This window comes from Poecilia mexicana, unplaced genomic scaffold (assembly GCF_051168715.1).
Source record: "Poecilia mexicana isolate PSO_F unplaced genomic scaffold, ASM5116871v1 scaffold_20, whole genome shotgun sequence".
In the NCBI taxonomy this organism is placed as follows: domain Eukaryota; kingdom Metazoa; phylum Chordata; class Actinopteri; order Cyprinodontiformes; family Poeciliidae; genus Poecilia; species Poecilia mexicana.
This window is the reverse complement of record NW_028263389.1, coordinates 16,513,772-16,538,444: the sequence shown is the minus strand read 5'-3', so window position 1 is coordinate 16,538,444 and position 24,673 is coordinate 16,513,772. Positions and strand designations below refer to the sequence as shown.

At 37.0% G+C, this 24,673-nt stretch overlaps 1 protein-coding gene across 3 annotated transcripts in view; it reads left to right on the top strand.

The window, feature by feature from the left end:
- Positions 1 to 24,673, top strand: part of LOC106933943 (nuclear receptor-binding protein 2) — a 33,376-nt gene that overhangs the window by 3,232 nt on the left and 5,471 nt on the right. For all 3 annotated transcript variants that reach the window (XM_015013524.2, XM_015013525.2, XM_015013523.2), the window contains 10 exons: positions 20,579 to 20,701; positions 21,242 to 21,343; positions 21,429 to 21,518; positions 21,799 to 21,839; positions 21,924 to 22,018; positions 22,109 to 22,132; positions 22,209 to 22,295; positions 23,232 to 23,287; positions 23,375 to 23,470; positions 24,475 to 24,607. In XM_015013524.2, coding sequence (XP_014869010.1) covers positions 20,579 to 20,701; positions 21,242 to 21,343; positions 21,429 to 21,518; positions 21,799 to 21,839; positions 21,924 to 22,018; positions 22,109 to 22,132; positions 22,209 to 22,295; positions 23,232 to 23,287; positions 23,375 to 23,470; positions 24,475 to 24,607 — 847 coding nt within the window. The remainder of the gene's footprint in view (positions 1 to 20,578; positions 20,702 to 21,241; positions 21,344 to 21,428; positions 21,519 to 21,798; positions 21,840 to 21,923; positions 22,019 to 22,108; positions 22,133 to 22,208; positions 22,296 to 23,231; positions 23,288 to 23,374; positions 23,471 to 24,474; positions 24,608 to 24,673) is intronic.

Here is a 24,673-nt window from a genome sequence, read left to right as displayed (position 1 = left end):
TTTTTCAGTGGATCTCATCTCAAACTGGAAATAAAGAGATGTTTCATCAAATACCTTGGCTGTGCACCACTCTGTAACCATTTGTGACATTTAAATGAACAAGGAAAGATGCACAGTTGTTTTTATGTGCATTTATTAATAAACATCTATTTGATGTAATTTACTTAATTATGTTTTGTGTGTGCATAAATATTAGGAGATGTTTGGTTTAATTTTAGTGACTCAATTCAGAGCCAGAGCGTTTTCCTGCTTTTTATGTCATGTTTGTACCACAACTATACGTTCAGTGAAAATAACAAAACCGTTTTTTTTAATTAAGTTATTTAATAATTTGTCAAAGCAGGTAAAAGACAGTAAATTCTTGTGGTTTGCAAATGTATTTTCAGTTTTTCATATTTTGTCGCATTACAACCACAGACTTAATTTTAAGTCTGGATTTTATGTCATGGACAAACACAAAATGCTACATAATTAAGCATTAAATTATTATTTTTAAGTAAATGTGTATTTGTATTGAACCCTCTTTCTTGTTCTACCTCTAAATAAAACCCAGTGTGACCAATTGATTGTTGGTTTGTTGGAAAAGATCCATTTTTATTAAGCCCCCTTTACTCTAGCACTACTAAATAAAATCAAGTGTATTGCCTGTATGCTAATCACATAAAATCCCAACAAAGTAGACTGAAGTTTGTTCAAGGGATATGGATACTTCTGCGAGGTATTCCATTTCACCTGGATAAACAGGTTTACGCACTTTTTTAGTTAACTCGATTTCTGTTTCATTTTAGAAATTTTTGGTTGCATTTCAAGGTTGCTCATAAAAGCTTACGCATCTCGTCAATCATCAGACACAATAACAACCACTGATTTGAGCAGTTAATAATTTAACTCCTTCACCCTGCAGCTGTTGCAAACAGAAGCTGGTTCAGAAACACTTAAATCATTTCTTAACGTTCTTGTGATTTTATTTCATGGATTTAAATATTTGTTTTGGTAAAAACAAGAGGCAACAGAGAATGCAGGCCTGCATCAACTCTGACTTTTTGGAGTATTCAGGTTGTTGAGTACCTATGATGGAATATAACCCAGAGTTTGAAGCTACAGTGTTTGTTTTATGTCATTCCCAGCTGTTAGATTTACAGCAATACATCTAATTTATGTGGGGAATGTGAGACCTGGATGTTGTTTCAGTGTTGTGAAGCTGTGGGTGTTGCTGCTGCCAGCCGTTCTAGATAAGGTTGAAAATTTAAGTTAAAGATTATCTCTTGTACACATGCCGGGTCTGTGGAAACCCATTTAAAGTTCTCCATCTTAAAAACATGGAGACCCACAATCCTCCCCACCCTCATGAGTTTCCACCCATTGATTACCAATCGCTGCCTGCGTTGTCTGAGCTGTCACGTTTCCCTTTGCACCTCGCCGAGATGAGAGCATCAGTCCAATATTATCGGAGGTTGAAGCACAAATCCTATGAAGGCGGGGCTTTAATTTTTGGTGGTGAATGTCTGGTGGTTTCTTACAGTTGTATTAGGTTTTTGTTTTTCTCCAAAGAAGAAAAGCGCTTTATTGTTTTTGTTTTCCAAATGCCAAGATGTTCAAAAGTTGTGAAAGATGTTTACATAACATCTGGAATGCCAAACTTGGGCGTCAGTGCAAAACACAATGTTCACCCAAGAAAAACAGCTGTGGTAAGCGAGGTTTCCAGTATGTGGAGACCTAGCAAACCGGTGCACTATTGAGGGATCTCAAAGCGCTTTATTGAAAGTCCAGTTTGCTTGACATTAAAACTTGTGTGAAATGGTTCACTTTTGAAGAGAGAAGGATGTTAACACATTCAACTTGCTGACAATTAGCCCAAGTTTTAACCCGATTTTGATATTTTTCAATATATGATTGAACCATTAGCAAATTATGGTCATTTTTATGATAATAAATCACAGATTTTTCAGTTGATGTCAGGTTATTTTGTAAAACTAACAAAAGATTTTCTTATTTTGAAGAAACTGAAGCTGAAAAATCTTTCTATGAGTCTTAATATATATATTTAATTTACACTTTTGTATTTCTAAAAGAACATATAAGACAATCACATGGAGTAACAAAGTGATGCAATCAGACACTGAACCACTGACTCACTTCTCTGGATGTTTGTACTTGATGGGTTTTCCCTTTAACACTCAGCTGTGGTTTTGCACTGCTTTGTTAATCAAACGAGCAGTTTAATCTCCCTGATGACCTGAGATAGTTTTGATTGATTTACATTCTTATATTTTGCTGATATGATTGGAAAATAGTGTGTTATGTAATTAAAAGCACAAAAAATAAGCAGAAGCTGCAGCTGCAGTTTTGGCCATTCAGTTGTTGTTGTTTTTTTATCCCTTAAGTGGCAGCACAAGATGAGACATGAAATAAATCAAGCTAGAGCTGGTGGTTTAACTTGTAACATTCTTTAAGGGACAAACTAATTTAACTGGGAAGGGAGTTTTTGCACAGTGGTACTGAAATGTACCACTGTGCAACAATGGAAAAGAGAACTGGCAAAACAATTTAGCAGGTCATGATTTGTAATGGATGGCTTGAGTCAGACTGAAACAACACCTGGACAGTTAGACACATAATATTGCTGAATATTTCACCAAAACCTGCAGAAAGTGAAAAAAAACTGCTTTGAAGATGAACATTTAATGTGAAAGCTGTAACAGGAACTGTCTGAGGTATACTTTGGCTTTATGATGTTTTCCAGTGGTATCTGGAGAGAGATTTAGAAAACGTGTAATTTGTTTTTAACTGAAACAAAGACAAAACACTTCATTATAAAATAAGTTTTATTTTCGTCCCGCCTCATTTTCTTGAATTCAGTGTTTTCTCTCGTCTTGTGAGTTTAATGCCTAGTTTGTAGATATTTTAATGATATTGTTGATCCAGACAATGTCCATTAAAGGTATCAAAATTTAACACAACTGGCTAAAGCTATGCTAGGCTAATGATTCTCCTAAAATAATTGTAGTTTTTGTTTTGATATTGAGTCTGCTTATCATTATTTTTTTTAATCATTTGCTTTTTGATATTTTTTTGCCTACTTCATGTTTGACTCCCAAAGATGGAACAAAAAAAATATATTTTTTTCAGTTTATTCATGATTTATTGGGGCAAGTTGGTTTGAATAGCACTTTTCCCTCAATAAATTAACTAAAGTTTGTGTTTACTTGGGTTTTCTTTTTCAGATATTACAATTTGCTTGTTATGAAACAAATAAATGTGATAAAAACAGATGAAATCCGTAATTTTACAAGATGGAGAAACTAGGCGGTCCGGAAATATTTTCCACAGAACTGTTTGATTTTTACCAGAAAACTTTGAGACGTTTGTTAGTGAGTCTTGGCACAGTGCATACCAGCTCACTAGATTACCTAAATCCTTTTAAATGCTTACAAACATTCAGATTTTTACCCCAACTTTGGATCAAAACTTGCTCTGCTCAGAAATTCTTCCATTGAATTTTTTGTTTTACTCTAAATTAGTTTGGTGAAGATTTCCTGGGGTTGAGCCGTAAAATGCCAACATAACTCAACCGAATCTTACAGTTTACAAATAAAAGGAGCCATTAAGTCGGTAGTAGCAGAGCATTTCCTCCTCTAAGTCCTGGTCCGGTAGCGGATTGTAGGAAGGAGCTGCCCGACCCGACGTGTCCTCTTAATCTTTCATAGTCCATAATAATCTGCCTATGCTGCTCTTTCAGGAAGGTTTCCCTCTCAGGTTTCCCTCCAGGGGATTCTGGGGCAGTCGACAGTAGTGAACCTGTTCGTGCTTTGCTCCTCGCAGCTGTAGGGCTTTTCCAGGAAGCACATTTAAATCCCAGGATACTTTTAAAGAGAATGTTTTATGCTTTCTTGAACAAGTTAGGATCAGTCTTTCGGCTGTAGAAAACATTTTAAATACATTTTTTGCACAGAATTATTCTTAGATGATGAGATTGTAGTCTGGTCAGTTGTGTCTGTTTTGAGCTCCTTTAAAAATGAGCTGTTTTAGGGTCTCTTTGTCACTTTTAATCAAAATAAGCTGCTAATCTCACCATTTACACTCACACATGAGAATGGCTGCAAACAAACGCACAATTATACAGCTGTATATCTTTGAAAAGCATTAGTAGAGCCTCCTGCACAACCAACAAGAATGCAGCAAGTGGTTTTTGAATGCCAAGTCAACAGCAAAACATTCGTCTTTTCCAGCAGTCATGGAACAGCAATGCTCAGTTTTATTTTGCTTTTAGAAACAATAAAAAAAAAGTTTTCTTTTTTTCTTTGGTGGTAGAGACCATTATTGACAAACACAAGACAGGAAATGGACAGTTTGGGAATCGAACCTGGACGTATTGCTTTAACTCTTCACCATTCAGCTGGAATTTGTCGTTCTAAATATTTAAAATCGTTATATATATTCACAAAAAGTTATATATATTCACAATGTCGCCTTGGGTTAAAGAAATGTATTTCACTTCCCACGCCTTGTTGTTATAGTTTTTGGTTAAAGTTTATTACTTTTTCAAGTTTTTCCAGTCGCCTCTTTGTGTGGGAACCCCAGGGAGGTCCTGCTGTGTTTCCACAAGCCCATCAGCTGATTTATGACTGACTCACCAACACAATATTGTCGACACTTTTACATGTTTGGACTTGCTTTATTGTAGAGTTGCTGTTCTTTCAATCAGTGGAGCTCAGAAGCGAAAAGGCTAATGAACGTCGTCAGCGTTTTAAAGTTATAGAAAGTGGCAGCACTTTCACCCCTCACAATGACTAAGCTGTCCACCCTCTGATAAGTTGTGCAAAGATGGATATTATCGGTCTGGGACTTGAGACTAACTGTGGTAACTGAAGCTTTGGCAGCATAACTTTATTACAGATGGTCAGAGGAGGAGAAGCTCTTCATGTTCCTGCTTGTCTCTCTATTTAAAAATGTCTTTTGCCTCCACTTAGAGATGATTAGATAAATAATTACCTCAGAACATTAATTTACAGCCCCATACTATTTATTGTCATTCTGTTATTTAGGATTTTTCTTTTCTAAGGTAACTAGCTAAAATGCTATCGGTTGTTAATGTATAAATTCTCATACAATATGTGCAAAAATCTACCATGAAACCTGCCAGTACCTGTGAGTGATTTGGACTCTAGATTTTATTTTTGCACTTTTTGCAATGATAAAAAACTGTTAAATACATTTTTGCTATCTTTTCTAAAAATGGACACCAGTGTGATTTATATCACTAAACTGCTTACAGTCACTGCTTTTAATCATAATTTTCATCCAAAGTGAAGGAAACTGTTTTCAAACATTGATTTGAATTTATTGTTGTTGCAATAAATCCAGATTCCTATAAAAGGTAATTCAGTTCATCTAGCCTCAGTTTGGGAAAAAAAACAAGATGGGGGTCCATTTTAGATTTATGTTTAAAAACACAATATATTGATTTTCAACTCTTTGCTTTCCTTTGTAAAACTGACTTTGATCTTTTTTTTTGTTTTCCCAAAAATATTGCTAAAATCTTCTTTTTCTTGTTCGTCTGACCCCCTTATGATGAGCCAAATGCACGTCTTCATGATGTACAACATGACAAATAGTTATTCAATAACTCTTGAGTGACGGACGGAAAACGAACAGCATAAATGATGCTCAAAGCTAGCAGGATTTCTTGTCAGAAACCGCAGCTCAGTGATTATGTGACGTCGCCGTAACCAAAACAGCGAGGTCACTGGGGGTCATGAGATGTGCAGAAAAATATACACTAGGGTGGTTGTTGTTGTTTTCCACTCCAGCAACATGAAATTGAGCTGCACCGACCTCCTGCCAGTTGGAACTGAGAACTGGTGTGCATAATAGCACTTCGAGGAACGGCTGATATGTCCGCCAGGATCTTTATAGAAACTGTCCCTGTGGTTTGTGTCACTTCATATTTCAGGCCTGACAGGAATGGCGTCTAACCTCCACTACCAGGCTGCATATGCAGGATCTCTGAAAGATTGTGGTCATCTTTGGTGACATGTGTGAAGGATTTTGAGGGTTGCATCATAGGTTTCAGACTTTTACACATGACAAAGAGACTTTGTTTGGGTCACTAAGCACAATGGAGTCATTATAATGTTAGTTTGTGAGCATGCCGGAGTCAGCTTTTCTTCCTCTGCCTCTTTCAACCTAAAGGCAGCACTTAGTGTTTCAATTTTATCTAATTTACTCAGCGCAGAGATAGCCTGACATCACATGAGGCGGCTCTTTGAGGCTGTATCCGTGCGGAGGAATGATAAAACTAAAAGTGCTGAATCCTGGCTTCAGCCCTTTAGTCTGGCAGCTTTTCAAGGAGGAAATCAATCAGTAAAAACTGAACCAACATGGTTGGCGCTGCTCACCGAGGCTAAGCATTTTGCCTTCCATAAAAATTTTAAAGCCATATTTCTCCAAACAGTCCGTAGAACAAACTTAGCCAGACTTTCACACGTCAGGATCGGTTTACGAGGCCGGCTGTGTTCGCTTCAGCTGATAAGAACGGTTGTGTAATGCCTTCTGAGAAAATACTTGAAGTTATGGTGTTACTGTTATGTTGGCTGGGATTCAGGAAGTCGGCATTAACAACTGGGACACAAACTCTGGTAGACAGTGTGTGTCTGAACTTTATTCAATCTCTTAAGGTAATAAAAGGGGATTTTTCATCATATTGCAACCAGCAGATTGGTGTTTTTATGTATGGTTGTATTTATTCCACACATACTGTTGGAAAAGAGAAATGGATCACCTCCGGGCAGTAGCAACATAATTAAAGCGGCTCAGCATCATAAACGGGGGTGAAACGATTAATCATGATGAATCTATTATTGAAATAATTGCCAACTAATTTAGTAATCAGTCACTAACTGGAGAAAATACTCTAAAGAAGGCAATTTGCTGAAACATTCAGAGCAGTAATTAAGCCAAAACTGTACAAAAATTTATACATTTTGCATTTCAGATGAATTAATAAAAAAAACATTGTAAATATATCAAATACTCAAAACCCAAGAGGCAAAGTTTTAACTTCACCTTCTTCAAATTCTGTGAAACAATTATTCCAGTAAACACTGTTTGCTATCTAGTTATTTAATCTGTTAATTGAAAAACCAATTAACAGATCGGCTCTTCTCTGTATTGAAGCTTTTCACATTTTAATGTTAGAAGTATTTTTTAGCTGCAGATGCTACAAATTATCAAGAGTTCACTAAGGGAATTCTGTGCTATTGTATTTTATGGAATAAAATGTTTATTTTCATGTTTAAAAAAGAAATGGAATCGTTTGCATTTTTTATTTCTAATATTGTATAAAACGGCTTAGAAGAAAAATCAGCAAAATTTGCCCATTTTTAATCCGATTAATCGATTGTCGAAATAAATATTACCCTAATCGATAACTAAAATAGTTGTTATAATTGCAGTCTTGATTCTAAATTATTTTTTTATATATAGAAAGAAAATGCAGCAGAAGAATAGTTTAACTTGTTGCACAGTATCATGCAAAAACTTTAATTTCTCTTGAAATTGAACTTTAATGCAATGTATTAAAATTAATTTTATAAACCAACAAAAGCCTCTAATTATAATTAAATGTCGTTCTGCTGTAGGGTGAACATCTTTCCTCTGTTTTTAGCTCCATCCATCTTCCCATTAACTCTGACCAGCTTTTGAAAAAAACCATCCCCACAGCATGATGCTGCCACTGCCATGTTTCACGTGTCAGGTGTCCAAGGTGTTTGTTTTCTACCACATAATAGTTTCTCGTCTTCGAATCTCTGAGGTGAAACATTAAAAACAGTTGGGCAGCATTCAGCTTTGCTAACGGGTATGTTAACCACCTGCCCAGTCATGCCTTTAAAACCACCTGCATGACTGGGCAGGTGGTTTTAAAGCTTTATAGCATTTTAAAGCATTACTGGTTTAATTATTACGTGCTAGTAGTTAATGATTTTTAAGTAAGTTTTGACTTGTGTAGCATTAATTTTGAAAGCACATTTTAATTTACTTTTAGTCACACACTTTTGATTTAAGTCTTAATTAATTAGTCATCTCAAAGCATTTTAGTTTGAGTCAACAAAATGTGCTCTACATTTAGTTGACCATAAGGGTTGTTTTTATTTTTTTAGTTGTTTTGGGGGATTGTTTAACAGTGAGGCGAAATATTTGTTCTAGGATGTGATGGATTAAGTTCTCCTTTACAATACATAAACACTTTACTTTTATTCTAGATTTGAAAACTCTATCTGATTAGATTTTTTTTCCCCCTTAAGGTTTCAAAAACACAAATACTCAGTAATATTCCATGTACAGAAAGCATGCACAACTTTTCAGATTAAAATAAAATTGTGAAAACGGTGCAAGAATCTGAAACTTGCAAGTCGGTATTTAGAATAACTTGAAAGAGTTAAATGATCGGATTAATAAAATAAATGTGTGTATTCTGTACTAACATTAAAATTCATTCACATTTGGTCCTTCTAAATGGGTTTTTGTTTTAGTTTTGTTCAGAAATTTTCTCATCAACACAGTTTTTCTGCTTCTCTTTGCTCTCTAAACTCCTAACAACAGCTGAGTTATGTTTGAAACTGTGACAAATGTTGTGACGTTTACTTGTTTACACAGATTTGGCTCACTGGATTTGCAGAAGTTCTGTCGTTAAAGATGCTAATCTTTTTATCCGACTACAAACAGGTTAATGCCAGAGCCATGAGGGGCAGTAGAGTGAGCGCCAGCTTGATCTGTGAATTACAGTTACTGTGGTACCTCTCCTAACCAATAGGTGTCACTGTGAAAAAAGGAACATAAAGTTGACCAGAAATAAGCTTCCTACATAAAACAAACAGAAAATATTGAGCTTTTCTGCAAATGGCCACCATTAAATCTGCAGTAGTTTCAATCAACTGTATTTCAAGCAATTCCTTAATTGATTAATTTGTTTATTTTATATGTAAAATAAAGTAGTTAATTTTCGTATTACTTTGAAAATCTAGCAAACACTTTTCAATTTATAAGCTGTATCAAAAATTAATTACTGCAATAATCATCGTATATCTGGTAAACTGATAAAAGATGCACAGTAAATCTCCATTAGCTAGTAGCTTGATATTGTCTAAGATTCATCAAACTGAGATTTCTCTGACTGCAATCCAGGCTATGAAATTAAATTAATGGACTTTTTTTTTTTTAATTCTCAAAGTACCCTGTGGATAAAGTAAATGAAAATGGAAAATTCTGGAGTTTTATCTGATAAATGTGTAGGAACAGCTTGAAATGACTGAGCATTTTTATATTGAGTCTTCTTAGTTTGAAATTAATGGTTGCTGCTTTCGCTGTGTTGTCTGTAACTGCTGAACTATTCCTTAGCTAATCTCACCAAACACCTGTTTTCCTCTCTAATCTGGCTCCTATAAATGTCCTCTTATCTCTGTAGAAAAATGCATGTTGTCTTTCGGTTTATACTGGCTTAGTTGAACTGTTTTAAGTAGTTGTGCATCTCTGATGAATTGCTGGACTATTAAATGTTTTCTATTAAAAGAACAAAGAGCAAAATACCTAACATGCTTAATGGGTGACACAAATTTGTAGAAAGGTTTTCAGTTTGGTTTGTTGCAGTGGAAAAAACTTGAGTTTTGATATGTTGATTCTTTCAGTAAACTCGGTTTGATTGGGAACTAAAAAACTGCAATATTTCTTACATTTTCAGTTGCATACTGCATTGCGTCAAACTAAACAAACTATTTAAAAAACCTGTTAACCCAAAAAATATGTAATTATAGTGTGAATGAAAGCAAGACGTTCACATGTACTGTTATTTTGTTTCACAAATGTAACAGACTGCTGTGGTCCAACAGAACATTACAGTGTTTTCCTCTAATTTTTTAAAATGCAAATCTAAGAATCTCATTTTTAAAATAAAATAAAATCTATTTTAAAAATGTGTTGAACTCAACATCAAAATATGTAAAAAGTAAAAGCTTAAGCACACTTCCATGATGATTAGGAATACATCTCTATTGAAGTAATCAGTGTTTTGATAAAATTAAAATTTAACTTCCATGTCATATAATACACAATTTTGTCTTAGTCTGTCACATAAAATCCTATTAAAATATATCGGAAAACATGGAAAAATTTAATGGGTATGATTATTACTGTTGTATTTTTTAAAATTATGATGTAGCTTTTTTATTTCTTAGATGTTGTAAAATAAACGTTAGCAATACAGTTTCATTTTGAGTATTTTTAATGTTACTACCCTCCTGCTTATAGGAAAAACACCAATGTTTTCCATCCTCCAGGTCACTTTTATTAAGAAATCTGCGTGTGAGTATCAGCTGTAAAAACATCAGGCACCCGACCGAGTGTAAAGCTGCAGACCCGGCTGTTCTCATACAGATGGAGACGTGTGTTTAAACTGTCAGCAGCGCTGGAGTTCTGCAGGAAGTTGTCGACGAGCTGGTGGAAAACTGCTCGGCCAAGCGTTCGTTCATTTCAACATTTCAGCAGCTCATATCTCAACCTTTGAAACCAAACATGGTGCATGTCAAATACACACTTACTAAAGGGCAAGGAGACACTTGGCCTTGCAGAAGAACAACGTGCAGACATTTAAAAGGTTAAATGTGAGGATAAATGGAGACATGCTGTTCTGTTGCTTGTCTTTATCTGTATTTTCTGTTTGTTCCATTTGCTTCTTTTATTTAATCTGTAGTCTGTTTTGCAAGCTTTTCTGCGGGCTTTGTCCCATAAAAAACTGCTTTGCATTGAGAATTTGAATGCGGCCACTCTTTTTGATGCTGAAAAGTATAGCACCTTTCTGGGAAGCAGCAGCTGAATTAAATATGCTTCTCGGCATTCATCAATCAGGGAGGTGGTTGATGAATTAAATATAGAGACGGAGAATTAAAAAGGTCCCCCTGCTCTGCTGCACATCACTGATCAGGGCTTTAGTTACAGCCGAGGGCACAAAGTTCATGACCTCTGTTTGAATAAACGTAAATTATGTTTTATTATGTTGAAGTCAGATTAATGGTACTTATGGAACATTTTATATGGTGTCTAATGTATAGAAGTCGCGTCTATTTAATAAGAAATCATAAATTTGAGATAATTGGAAAGAAATATCTGTTTTTTGGTTAAAATAAAATCATATCTGATCTTTTGAAGGTGTAATAATTTATCCATCTGTCAATCCCTTCATTCTTCTGTTGGTTGTCTGTCTGTCCATCCATCAATAAAAACTCCATCCATCCATCCATCCATCCATCCATCCATCCATCCATCCATCCATCCATCCATCCATCCATCCATCCATCCATCCATCCATCCCATGCCTTCATCAATTAGCACATCCACCTGTCAGTGAGTCATCAGAGTATTCATCCATTCATCTGTCAGTCAGTTGACCATCTGTCCATTCATCCTTGTCTTCATTAATCATTTCTCCTTCTACATATTTTTCCATTCCTACTCAAACTTGAATTTCAGGCCCATGGCTTTGTGGTGGCTAGAGCAGAAAGTGTGGACAGGTAAATGAGGGTTGGACAAACAAGCACCAACCATCCCCTCCCCCACATGTTGCTTTCACAGACACTCTTATTGATCTTTGTCTGTGTTGTTGCGTAATGTGCATGGAGGGGGAAAAAAACAGTGGCTGTCTCATGCATGTCTGCCAAAAGGCTTTTGTTTGAGCGTGTGCTGACAGCCAGCTCAGGTTGACTCTCACTTTCTCAATTTAATCCCCCCAGAATAAAAAAGCCACACGATAAACACAACCTCTGTCCACTTTCCTGCAGCGCGGCTCTGTGTTTCTCCACACTCCGCCATTTAATTGATTAATTTTGTCTTAAAACAAAAGGCTGCTGGAGGGAAAACTTAAGCCTAAATGCTCCGTCACTTATATATTCTTCCCTCCAGCAATGGGAGGAACTCGAGTTAATGTCAGTCGCAAACACGAGCAAACTCTGGGCCGCTGTTCCTCGCCTTTGCTGATGGTTTGCTATGGCGAGAAGTCAATGAGGTTTTGCTCTGTTTGCCAAGTGCTTTGAGCTTTTACCCTGAGTCACTGCTTTTCCTTGCTGGGAAATCATGCTGCAGTAACCGCTGCTGCTGCTGGGATGCAGAGGAAGGGTGCGTAGCTGAAGGAGCTCACATGGTGTGTTTCTCTAACACTGTTTGTAGTAGCAATGAAGCAATCAGTCTGTGTGCGTGTGTGGATTTACAAGCATGAATTGGGTAATCCAGTGGGCAGAAATTAGCCTGCTTTATGGAGAACTTTAATACTCTCTGCCAGAGCTTTTTAAGTGTCTCCAGTGAGAAAGCTTACAAAAACGTCATGAGCATTAAAAGGTGAAGTAAATTTTTGTTAAACTAGTCCATTTATTGAAATGGTGGTCTAATTACCAGCCCTTTAGCTGACATCATCAAGTGTGCGAGTGCAAATCCTTAATGACGGGTGTGAAATAACACCTTTCCTGAGGCCTTAAAAGCATTGCTTGAATTTAATTAGACGTTTCTTGGTTAAGGGTGGACAAGTTGTTGGAATAAAACACATAAATTTAACCATGGAGGCTTTACCTGGTTAATACTACCAAGGTGTACCTAGGATTTGAATAGTTGCAGCTTCAAAACTATTACATTTCTCACAGTTTCAGATCCTTTCAATGTGCCGAGGCGACCAGTTTTCATCAGTTTGAAGCTGTTTGGATTTGGGTAATGCTGTTTGTATAAAACGCTCATGCTTTCATTGGTCTATACCTTGAGTTCTTGCTATTGATGGGAATTCATGTACTGTTATTTATTTCTGTATTAACTGTTTTAATTTACTTTTTTGTCTTTTTTGTGGGGGGTGTTTTCTCACCTGACAGTCCAGTAGACTTGGTTTGATTGGGGACCAGAGATGCAACATTTGCTACATTTTCAGCTGGTGCAGTTCGCTTTCACACTGCGCTGAGTCAAACAATCCAAACCTTTTGAAAGATCTGTCCCTTCACTCGCCTGTGGTGGCGCTGTAACGAGAAACACTGACGGAAACGACATAAAAACCTCAGAGGAAGACACTGAGCACAACTTCCGTCTTCATGAAACGTAAACAAAAATGGAGTGGCGTCAGATTTTAGCATGTGTAGGATTTCTTTTTTGTCTTTGGTGAAAGACCAAGGGCCGTTTCTCCCACTGGCACTAAGCTTGTGTGATTGCTTTGGTTATATTCACTGCAAATGTCCTGTGCTCTAGCTGTTGTTTAGTATTTGCAAAAGACTGAAATAAATCTACAAATGACTATCCAACTATAAAACTCGTACTACTTGTGCCTATAACTTCACACTTACCAGGCACAAATACTTTTGGTTCTCCAATCAGGTTTTTCTTGTCCAACACAGACTTCCAGTTTTGTTCACAGTCTGCCTGTTCTGATTTTGACCCTTTAGTTTTTGTCTTTTTATCATCTGTAATACGTAGGAGAGAAAAATGATTTAATGAATATATATATCTGGAGAGAAAATGTCAGGTGTGCCAAAATGTAATCAAATAGACCAAAACAAATATAAAACTGACAAGGTCTCTGGAAAATCACTGCAAATTAATAAACACAAGTACAAAATGTGCAGTTAATGTCTGCATTCTTAGTGAGGAATAAAACTGCATGATGTGGATGTCTACAAGCTGATTAAGCTGTTTGGCTGCAATGTTGTTGCTGTTTTAATATGCTTCTCATCAGGCGGCAACAAAAGATTATCTTAGCGATAAATGGCTTTAATAACTTCCACCATTGCAAAAGCCAGAATAGGCAACAGTGCGATGAGAACAGATTTGTCTTTGTGCAGTTTCATCCTCTCCCAGCAGAAGAAGCGGAAACATGGAGCGCGGTGTTGCTCCCATGCAGACCTCTGAGTTGTCAGCACATGAATGTTTAGTGCCTGAGCCAAGATGAGGACTTCACATGTTTATCCAATTGCAAACAATACTCCTTTTCTTCATGCTTTATGCATGCATTGTTGTTTAGGTAACATGCTTTTTTGCTTCAATGCTTTGAATCAGGAGTGTTTATCATCTTTAGCTTAAGAGGCCAAAAGGAATACTTTGTAAACATGCTTGTGGATAAAATAGCCCCAAGCTTTCCTCACTTTGTTATCTTGTTTTCTTTTTCTTGCTACACTAAAATGTTTCAGTAGTTCAGCTACATAGGGCAGAGGTGTTTGGAGGAAAATGCAACATTTTCAGACATCTGAAGAAAACCTTATGGGTTCTTCTTACTTCTCTGGTTCAGTTTGAGATGAACTATGGTCAGTGCTGAAATGAGGAGTTGTTTAAGTGATGACACAAGCAGCAGAAATCACCAGTGAAGACAGGATAGCGCTTTAAATCACAGCTTAATACCCAAAGTGTTTTTGTGTCTGACCCAGCAGGTTCAGGATCCTGCTTTGCATTGCATTTGCATTTGACTCTAAGCTTTAGAGTCAAATGCCTTTTTTGCCTTTATTGCATGTAACCCAGATTTTAAAATGAATAACTGCCATGGTAATAAAGAATATTTCTGTCAGTTTTTGGGGTTGCAGTTGAAAGTGTAATTTCTTTCAGCCAGCTGATTGGCAATGCAGGAGAAAACTCAAAGTGCCTGCTGATTTGAAACGTCACATTTAGAAGGTTTTTAAAACCAAAACACTTGTTGCCAAAAGCACTTGACACCCAAATGGAAGTAGAAAAGCATGCAGAATGTGAATTTGAAATGATAGGTCCCCTTTAAGTCTGAGCTGGTCACCATGGCACTGGAGAGGGAAAAAACATATTCCTCCATGATTCATCATTTGGTTCATAGCTTGATAATTACAGAAAATCAACATCGAGCCAAAGCTAATCTGTTTGTGCTCTGAACCCAAGCCACAGACTCTGAAGTTATTTTTTGATAGCTGCAGGAGCCAGTAAAGTTATTACATAATTTCTTGGGAATTCTGATTTAAGGATAAAAGCTTTACACAATAAGACAATCTGACACTTCCTGCACTTCTCGTCTTTTCGAATCCCGCTTTGCCGTCTTCCTCCTGGTTGCTTTTTGAATCAGTTGCCTGGCAGCTGAAATCTTACATAAAATGCTATAGACTGCAGAAACATTTGCATTTTCACAAATTAGACATTTAGAACATGTTTTTACATTAAACCTTAAAATAAAACTTTATTCAAGCTGTTTTGTTGTTGTTGAACTAGACCATACCTCATAGCACAAGTAGGTTTAGGTCGTTATTTGTTCTTCTGTGGTGTGTTTGCAGCTGCTGTCTCCTCTGCCTCCCTCTGCTCTGTTAACCTGCCTGGCTCTCAGACATTCCTCTCATAGGGAGGCCGACTGCCTCACGAGGAAATGAATGGGTGAGACATGACGACGTCCGATCTGTCAGCCTGCCTGAACTCGCATGCTTTAGAAAAAGAGGCTGAAACCTTTGTGCGCTCTGAAAACTCATAAAGCCTAACATGGTTTGTCCAATTTTAACATCGTTATCAAGCTTGTCTCAGCTGGTGCGTTCATGTTGTTGTTCACGATGATCCGAGACGCCGACCCGTTTATGTCCTCGTTCCGAGGCGAATGAGAGGGAGATGTGGAGGTCAGCAGACGGCCAGGGCTCAAAGCTACGACAGTGACAGGACAGAGGAGAAGACAGCGGGAGGTGCTGGTGATGTTGGGGACGTGTATTTAATATTTACACAGATGTTATAAATGCAGTGGTGTCAAAATGGTGGCTCGGGGGCCATTTGTGACCCTGGGAAGGACTCAAATTTAGCATTCAAGGTCAACTGCTTGAATACTTCTTTTATTTGCACTGCAAAACACAAAATCTTACTAAGTATCTTTGGTCTAGTTAATATTTTTCTGCTTTACTTAACACCAATATAGTAGGGCTGATCTATTAATTAGTTTTTGCATTAACTGATTAATAATTGGTAGAAAAAGGTTTTTACAGAATTAGGACCTGGTGAAACTAAAACTGCCACCTGAGGAGTTCCAAGTTGAACATATTTACAGACTGTTTTTTTATATTTTAAACGCTAAAAGTAAATATTTTTTGTACAGTTTTGGCTTAGTGACTGTTACTGTGTGTTCTTTCATAACAATGGCCTTTTTTTAGACTTTATACTTCAGTTAACGACTATTTAAATAATCAGTTCATTACAATTAATTTGATTAATTGTTTCAGCTTTGCACAAAATATTATTATTGAGTATTTTGTCAATTATGGAAGGAAAGCAAATCTATTACAGGAGATTTTGGAGCCATTAAACAACATACTTGTGATTTGTGACCTCAAACTTTCACCATCTAAATCTCATCAGGTCCTTGAATGTCGAGGAAAGATTTGTTGTACATTTTTTACTCAGTTTAATTTTTTTATTTCCAGTAACTAGCTCCTTGCTTGCGATGAACAGGGCGTGTCCTTTCTCCTCGTTCTCACATCCACCTCACAAAGACTCTGTTTCTGGCACTTTCTGCAGCATTTCAATGCAACTTCTTTGATCCGACTCCTCTTTTGATGCCAGAAACGTCCCTGCGAGCGAAAGCACGCAGCAGCAGGAGGAGCTGATTTACATACAGTACCCCCCACTCGCCGTCACTGCATAGCCTTTGCTGCTGCTCCAGATGTGGTTGTTAAATATTAATGTGCATCTGCTCATCTTCAATGTAAGAGGTGTGGGAGGAGAAACAAAGGTGACTACTTCAGGGTCTGAGACGAAGCTCGTTACTGTGATGGTCCAGCCCACACGATATCAGACAAAGACTTTGTTTCAGTGAAGACGTCATGCTGAAAGAGCAGCTGCAGTTTATTCACTGATTCTCTGAGCTCTTCCAGAAAGACAAAATGTTGATGATGAAACCTTGATTGGATTAACGAAGTGTTTGTATGGTAGATAAGAATAAATTTGTCTTGTGTTGTCTTTTGTTTTAAATCCTGTATTCAAATAGAAAGCCAAAGACTGACATTGGAATATGAATAAAGGTGCATTTTGTGAAACTGCTCCTCTTTTTTTCATGGTAAATCTCTATTTTCATTTATTTAATGGAAGTCTAATTCCAAAATGCTTTTAAACCAGCTTCAGTCCTGTTTCGTTTTCCACGATTAAGGCCAACACATTTTAAATTCATGCCAAAAACAAGATTTTGAGGGGTTTTTCCCCACATTTGATGGACTCTGACAGAAAAGTAAAAATTTTTCAGATAATAGGGTGTGTTTGACATTGTCACAGCTCACCTGACACTTTGAGTGGTGTTTTTCCTCTAGGCACTGGACTGGCCCTGCCAAATCATGCTGAAAACATGTCAGCACTAGGCGTGTAGGAATAAGACCTCTAGTAATGTAATGAGAGGCTTGTGGAGATCCAGTTTTACCCAGCTCAGACACAAATTCAACAAACTTCAGGATAGACGTTGTGTTGACATGAGCACATGACTCCTAAATCCCCCATCCACACCCTGAACCCACCTCCCTTCCAATAGCCAATCAGAGCCCAGCATTGCGGGTCCTGTTTACAAGTCTCACGCTACCATGACCAAGCTGCAGACCCCCAGTAAACCCGCTGGGACACAAAACTGGGACTGGGCAACTGAGGGTTTCACAACATCTATGGAGGGGAGGAAAATAAGCTGATGCCATATGTAAACTGTCAAAATTCAAAGGAATAAATAAATTAAAGCACTGCGTTCCAGCTCTAATCAGATTATCATCTGAGTGAGACTAGTAAATCATTAGTATGTTGTTCAGCTTGTGTTTAGAGGAGACCCTGCAGAGAGCTTACAGCTGCACTGTACAACAAACAATCCATAGTCATTATAAAAAAAAGTCTGTATTTTCCCAGCTGTGTTTGATGTGACCAACTTTTTCTTTGAATAATTTTCCTTGTCTGGTTGCTTAGACTCCACAAACTGAAGCTATAATGCCGCAAAGTGCTGCAAAAGTATAGCTCTGATTTAATTACGGTGATTTAAATAAAGGATCCAGCCCAAATAACGACTGGTATGAATTTCTGCACCGTCATTAAGCTCTGAGTCTGTTTGCATCTTTTCAGAACCGCCCACCTGATATTTTCAGATAACAGGTGAGATAATAATAACAGAAGACATTCAAACTGAGCATCAGAACCTTTTGAACATGGCGTGGTTGTTGGAGTCAGTTGGGCTGGTCTGAATGTTTCCAAAACTGAGATTTTCACTCAGCCGTTTCTCGACGGGCCTAAAAAAAGAGAACTGCCTTTGTGAAAGAATGAGACTATTAGCACCACACAGTTGGAGAAAACATTTATTTTGCTACTTGTTAAAGGAATTTAAATAAGGAATTAGAAGGATTTGGGTCTCAACTGCTTCTAAAAAAAAGTCCAATTGTTTGGAAGTAATATGTTAAAGTTTTTTGGTGTCTGAAAAATGAGCAGTTTCAAAAACGTCCTAGCAACCCAATCGAACCTTCAGCATGTTTGGTCAGCTGGTTTTTATCACTGTATGCGCTGTACGATGGCTGCTGAAAAAAACAAGTTTTTTGTGGTTGACCTACCATTCAGAAACCACTTGTTACACTCTAGTTGGTTGTGCAGGAGGCCCTACTAATGCATTTCAAAGACGTATGATTTTATAATCACACATCTGTTTGCACAATCTGCTATTTTTTTATTATCTGCCCATACATTTCTTGCCTTTCTCAACATTCTGGCAATATTTTAGCAGATATAAATAATGTTGGTAATTGTATCTGGCTGAAAACAGGAAACATTTCATTAAATGGCACATAGAGAGGGAAAAATATGTATTTCCATACAGTCATTGTTCAAACTTTATCGACTACGTCAATTATACCTATATGTAGTTAAATGGATCCTGAGAAATTGATTCCTTATCCCTTAAGCAGAAACTGATTAGTGCCGCAGGCGTAAGGTGCAGGATTAGTAGGAGCTGTGGATCTTGCATTATTGCACTGGACTCCAAACCCAGTTCAGCCTCTCGACTTAATGCACCACCACTGCTGCTTTAATATAGCAGGAGGCTACGGAGCTGAGACAGGCATTTCCTGTGACAAGTCTTCTTTTAGCTTCTTGCTGCTGTGGCGCCTCTTGCAGTGATCGAGCCGTGGGATTTCCAGATTACAGTCACAGCCTCTTCACTCCACACTTCAGTCAGCTTTGTTTGTTTCTTTGCAGTTGTTGGTACTTTAGCGCCACCTCCACCATCTTGTGGCTTGTTCTCGTCTCTTTGAATCCTCCGTTCACAATCCCCTCACTTCTCCCTGTGTGACGGTCGCCTGCTAATCCGTCTCTACCTTCTTTACAAAAGCTGCTGCTCATCTCTTTACCGCTCACTGTTCATCACGTTATGGCTGACTGGTGGCATTTGATATCTCCCATCTCTCTACACTGAAGCAAACATGGGCATTAATGGATGAAAAAATTGAGTAATGAACTGTCCTCATTGAACTCTATCAATGGAGATGCCAGAGTGATTAATCCTGTGAATGTACTGCATTGAGCTTTTAGCTGATATTATAGTTGCTGCAGAGGTTAGCTTGGTTTAATTAAAGCTCTCTTATTTGTCTTAGCATTTTTTTCACAAAACAAAATTCAAAATGAATTTTCAACTTGACACTTGCCTATATTCACTATTGTGGTATCTCACTCGGATTGCAATTTAATGGTCAAAAATCGGATGTTGCAGAAGCAGAAAAGTCCAGCTATGTGATGATGATTACGTCTTGAAGTTTTATTTTAACTTATCTCTGAATAACATCAGCTGAATGCTACCCTTGCTTCATATAGGAAGGATCTTGCTACACTTGCACCTAAACAAAAATGTTCCATGAATTGTAAAGTAATCTAATTGCAATTCCAGTATATCATGGTAGCATTATGCTAACTGGTGCATTTCATGCTAGCATTGTACTTAATATTGTATATTGTGCTAAATGAAATGAAGCATGTAGCATCATACTATTTGCTTCATATTATTGTGTCCAATGCATATATTCATGCTAGGACCAGGCTAAATGCTGTGTATTGTGTTAAATGATTTTTGTGATTGATGCATTTTAACAGCATCAAGCTAAGTGCTACATTTTATACCAGTATTATACCCAATGCTGTAATTGTGCTAGCATTATGGTAAAGGTTACATTTCATTCTCCCATTACGCTAAATGTTACATTTAATGCTACAATTATTTTAAAACCTACATTTCATTCCACCATCATATTAAAACCTACATATTATTCCACCATGATGCTAAATGATACATTTATATTTCCATCATGCTAAATGCTACGGTGAATGCTACCATTGGTTCTAATGCTACATTTATGCTAAGATTATGCTAAACGCTACATTTATCACAATAAATGGTACATTTCATGCTTGACGCCGTCTTAATGGTAGATTTATTCTTTTATCCCAGTTAAACCCAGAACTTACTCTACTGTACTTTTACCATACAAACATTCTGCTACATTCTTGCTAGCATCTGGCTAAATGCTATATTTATGCTAGGATCGTACTAACAGCCTTGTCTTTTTCCATCTGCCCTCTACAGGTCAGTCAAGGAAATGTTCCTGGCGTGGAAAGTGCTTCCCTGGCCATGGACACAGAGGAAGGCGTTGAGGTGGTGTGGAACGAGGTTCTCTTCTCAGACAAAAAGGTCTTCAAAGCACAGGAGGTACCGTAACACACTAACACACTCCAGGTTCTGATGCACACTAATTTTTCATATTTATTGTCATTCAGTAGCTCAAGAACCCATCAGTTGAAAAAATTAGTAACCAGTTATAAAATTAATTTATGTTCCTTTTTACACATCTTTTTACCGACATTTTTAGCTTTTAGCTGTTGCTAGCATGAACACAGAGAACTAGAAACTAATCTCATCTGAGTTTTCTATATTTATGAAGGGTAGGAATCACGTTTTATGATTTATGTCCAGCTCACTTTTTTGTTGATACTTATTAATGTAACTAAATGATCCGACTACAACCGTAACAGTCGCCCCCTGCTGGTCTTTATAGATAATGAACTGTCATGCTGGCTTTGCTTAGCAGACTCCAAAGCTGCTATGATTTAACTTTTATGTTCATTTAAAGCAATTTCTTTTTGTAATATGAGAAGACAGTGCAACAAGCACCTTCACAACATGTATAAAGCCATACACAAATTATGTTATTTTTAAAGTTCCTTATATATTTTTTTTTTACTTATTCAGGAAAAAATCAAAGAGATGTTTGAGAACTTGATGCAGGTCGAACACCCCAACATTGTTAAGTTCCACAAGTACTGGCTGGACATGAAGGAGACCCAGGCTCGGGTGAGAAGTGTATTGCTTTTCTTATTTTTGTCACTACCTTTTATTAAATACAGTATTTTCAGCTAATGTGTCTTTTCCTTTCCAGGTCATTTTTATCACTGAATACATGTCTTCAGGGAGCCTCAAGCAGTTCCTGAAGAAGACAAAAAAGAACCACAAGACCATGAATGTGAAGGTCAGGATTGTCACTCTTGGTCACGTATTCAGTCGTAGACTTGAGGTGATTTAAGGAACTGCAGATCCATATTTCCTAAAGGATGACTCATTATTTTACACTGTTTCGGCTTATTTTTCTGGGTATTATTATGACTTAGCAATTTATCCAGGAACTATTTCTTCTTCTTTGTCTAACTGAATGCCCCTCAAGCTTTCTTTATTATATAATATACCTTCTTATTTTTTATGTAGCGAATTCAAATCTGAAATGAATGTTTTTCTTTTTCTTTTTCTTTCAGGCCTGGAAGAGATGGTGTACCCAGATTCTGTCGGCACTCAAGTACTGACAAATTTTCTGTAAAGAACATTAATATGATGGATGTTTGTTTGAACTCTTTTTACATTAATGTATGTTTTCTGTCAGCTATCTGCACTCCTGTGACCCACCGATAATCCACGGCAACCTAACCTGTGACACGATCTTCATCCAGCACAACGGGCTCATCAAGATTGGCTCAGGTCTGCTCCCAGCTGGGCTTCTTCTAATACTCCAACCAGATTATTTCACTTTGGAAGCACAATAAACATGCTTGACTTTTATTTCCACAGTGTGGCACCGGCTGTTTGTTAATGGTAAGGTGTGCAGGTGTTTTAATAGTTAATAGTCTGTTGGTATGTCATCTAAACACTGACAGGATTTTTCTATCAGTGTTCCCGGACGCCAGCGTCCACAGCAAAGGAAGGCAACACCGGGATGAGCAGAGGAATCTCCATTTTTTTGCTCCTGAATATGGAGGTGAGTCTGCTGAGTGATCCTTGTTTTTACATTTCAATGGTTTGATTTCTCTCGAATTTTCTCGGTTTATCAATATTTTTTTTTCTGTGTAACATTGTTTTACTGTTAAAATTGGCAACATCTCATGGTTGCCAATTTTAGCATCAATTGACATTGTTAAGTTCTGGAGAAATATGGGAGTTTGGGAAAGTATATTTTTAAAGATAGTTCTCCCATCCATCCATCCATTTGTCCAACATTGATCCATCCATCCCAACAAAGATGTAAAACCAACAACATTATGCAGAGAGTGATTACTGGGATAAAAAATTTTTTTTTTTGGAAGTTGTCTGTGTTTTCTCAACTGAATTAGAACTGTTTTGCAAAAACTTACATCCATCTGTCTCAATCAGGTCAGGTTTATATTCTAATTTAATTTAGAGAAATCTGATCTTCTGACTAAATTGATTACATTTTTGTGACAGTATCAGTTCATTTCTATTAATATTTCTTATCAAGAAAGGGTTTAGGTAAAAAAAAAAATTCTAGCAGAGTGTGTTAATTAAATGTCACAAACTTGGATTATCGGTAATAAACACCGATAAGGGCGCATACATGTAAATTGAACATTATTTCTTCATTGTGCAAAACTCTCCATCTCTTTCTGTCCTGATGGAGTCTCTCCTCCTGCTCATCACTCGTTGATCCCAGATTCTCAGGAAATCAATCCGTATTTGAAAACAAGTCGTGCATTTTGATGCTCATGTTGCATTTATAATTCAGAAAGTTGACCTGAAACTACCCTAAAACAGTTGAAAAACCCCAGACAAAATTTTGACTGTTGACCAGTGTTATTGAGAAAATGATATTTTATGACATGCAGATTGATAAAAATACAACTGTGTTCTTGGTACATAACATTTTCTTCTGTTTTAATTCTATATTTAAATCTTTCAGCTGGTGAGGATGACTACTCCATAGACATTTTCTCCTTTGGCATCTGCGCCCTAGAGGTGAGACTTAAAAACTGACTTGCTTGATGTTTATCTCTCTCTGTTAGTTGATTTAACTTCTTTCTTTTTTTTCTCTTGTGCCACTAGATGGCAGTACTGGAAATTCAAGCCAATGGAGATTCTGCTGTATCCAAGGAGGCCATTGTGAATGCAGGTCAATCTCTGGAAGACCCTCTCATGAGAGTGAGTTTCAGTGCAAGGCCTAAATATACAGCATGAGTGCAAGGGAGCAAGGATAAAAAAGGCACAATAACACAGCATGCCCAGTCATGCAGTGGGTATCAGATGTACACTGTCCTATTAAAATTATGAGACAAAGCAACCAGATCATAATAAGTAATTTTCTATTTGTTCAATGGAGGGACAAATCAATTTTGGGTAAAAATGCAAAATATAAAAACCTCTAACCAACTGGTGAAATTGAATCAAAAGTTGGTTCAGCAATGTATTGCCACGCTGAAGCAATTTTGTGTTGTACAAAACACCATAAAGATACTTTTTTTAAATTGTTACATTAATTTCTTATTTTCATGTTGAATTAACAACTGATGGAAAAAAATTTAAATAATTTATCACGCCATCATTTTTTTTTATCACAAAAGCCTTGCATCAAAACGCAGCCTTTTACTATGAAAACCCAAAGAAAAAATAAAAAGGAAGTCAGAATTACATTTATTATTGTGAAAATAAAGGTCCTAGTTAAGAGATTTGGTATCATAATTTTAACTTTTAAAGTCATTCAATTTCAAAAATACTTTATTAAAGTCATCATTATCAGTTATAAAGTCATAATCCCAACTTCCAAAGTCTTAATATTTAGATTCAAAGTCATAATTATAAGATACAAAGTCTTAATTATGAGATATAAAGTCAAAATTTTGACTTTCAAAGTCATAAATTCAAATTCAAAAATACTTTATTAATCCAAAGGGAAATTACATGTTGCCATAACTCATCAACTTAGATAATTATGAGGAAGTGATGCCGTTTCCCTAAGGAGGCTTATCTCATAATCATGACTTTGTAACTCATAATTATGACTTTGAAAGTTAAATTATGACTTCCTGTTTGGCTTGTATTTTTTCTTTCATGGTTTTCATATTTTATTGTACATGCAATATAAGAGTTACATTTCAATAAGCGTAAATTTCAGCTGTGTGGACTCACTGTCTTTTGGCTCTCTGCAGGAGTTCACGCAGTCGTGTTTGCGTCACGATGCCAACCTCCGTCCCACAGCTCACGACCTTCTGTTCCACAGAGTCCTGTTCGAAGTCCACTCCCTCAAACTGCTCGCCGCCCACTGCCTCATCAACAACCAGTGTGAGTTTTATCACCTCCGTATGCCAATCTGCCAAAACATCCATCTGCTCTTTTTAATGTTGATCC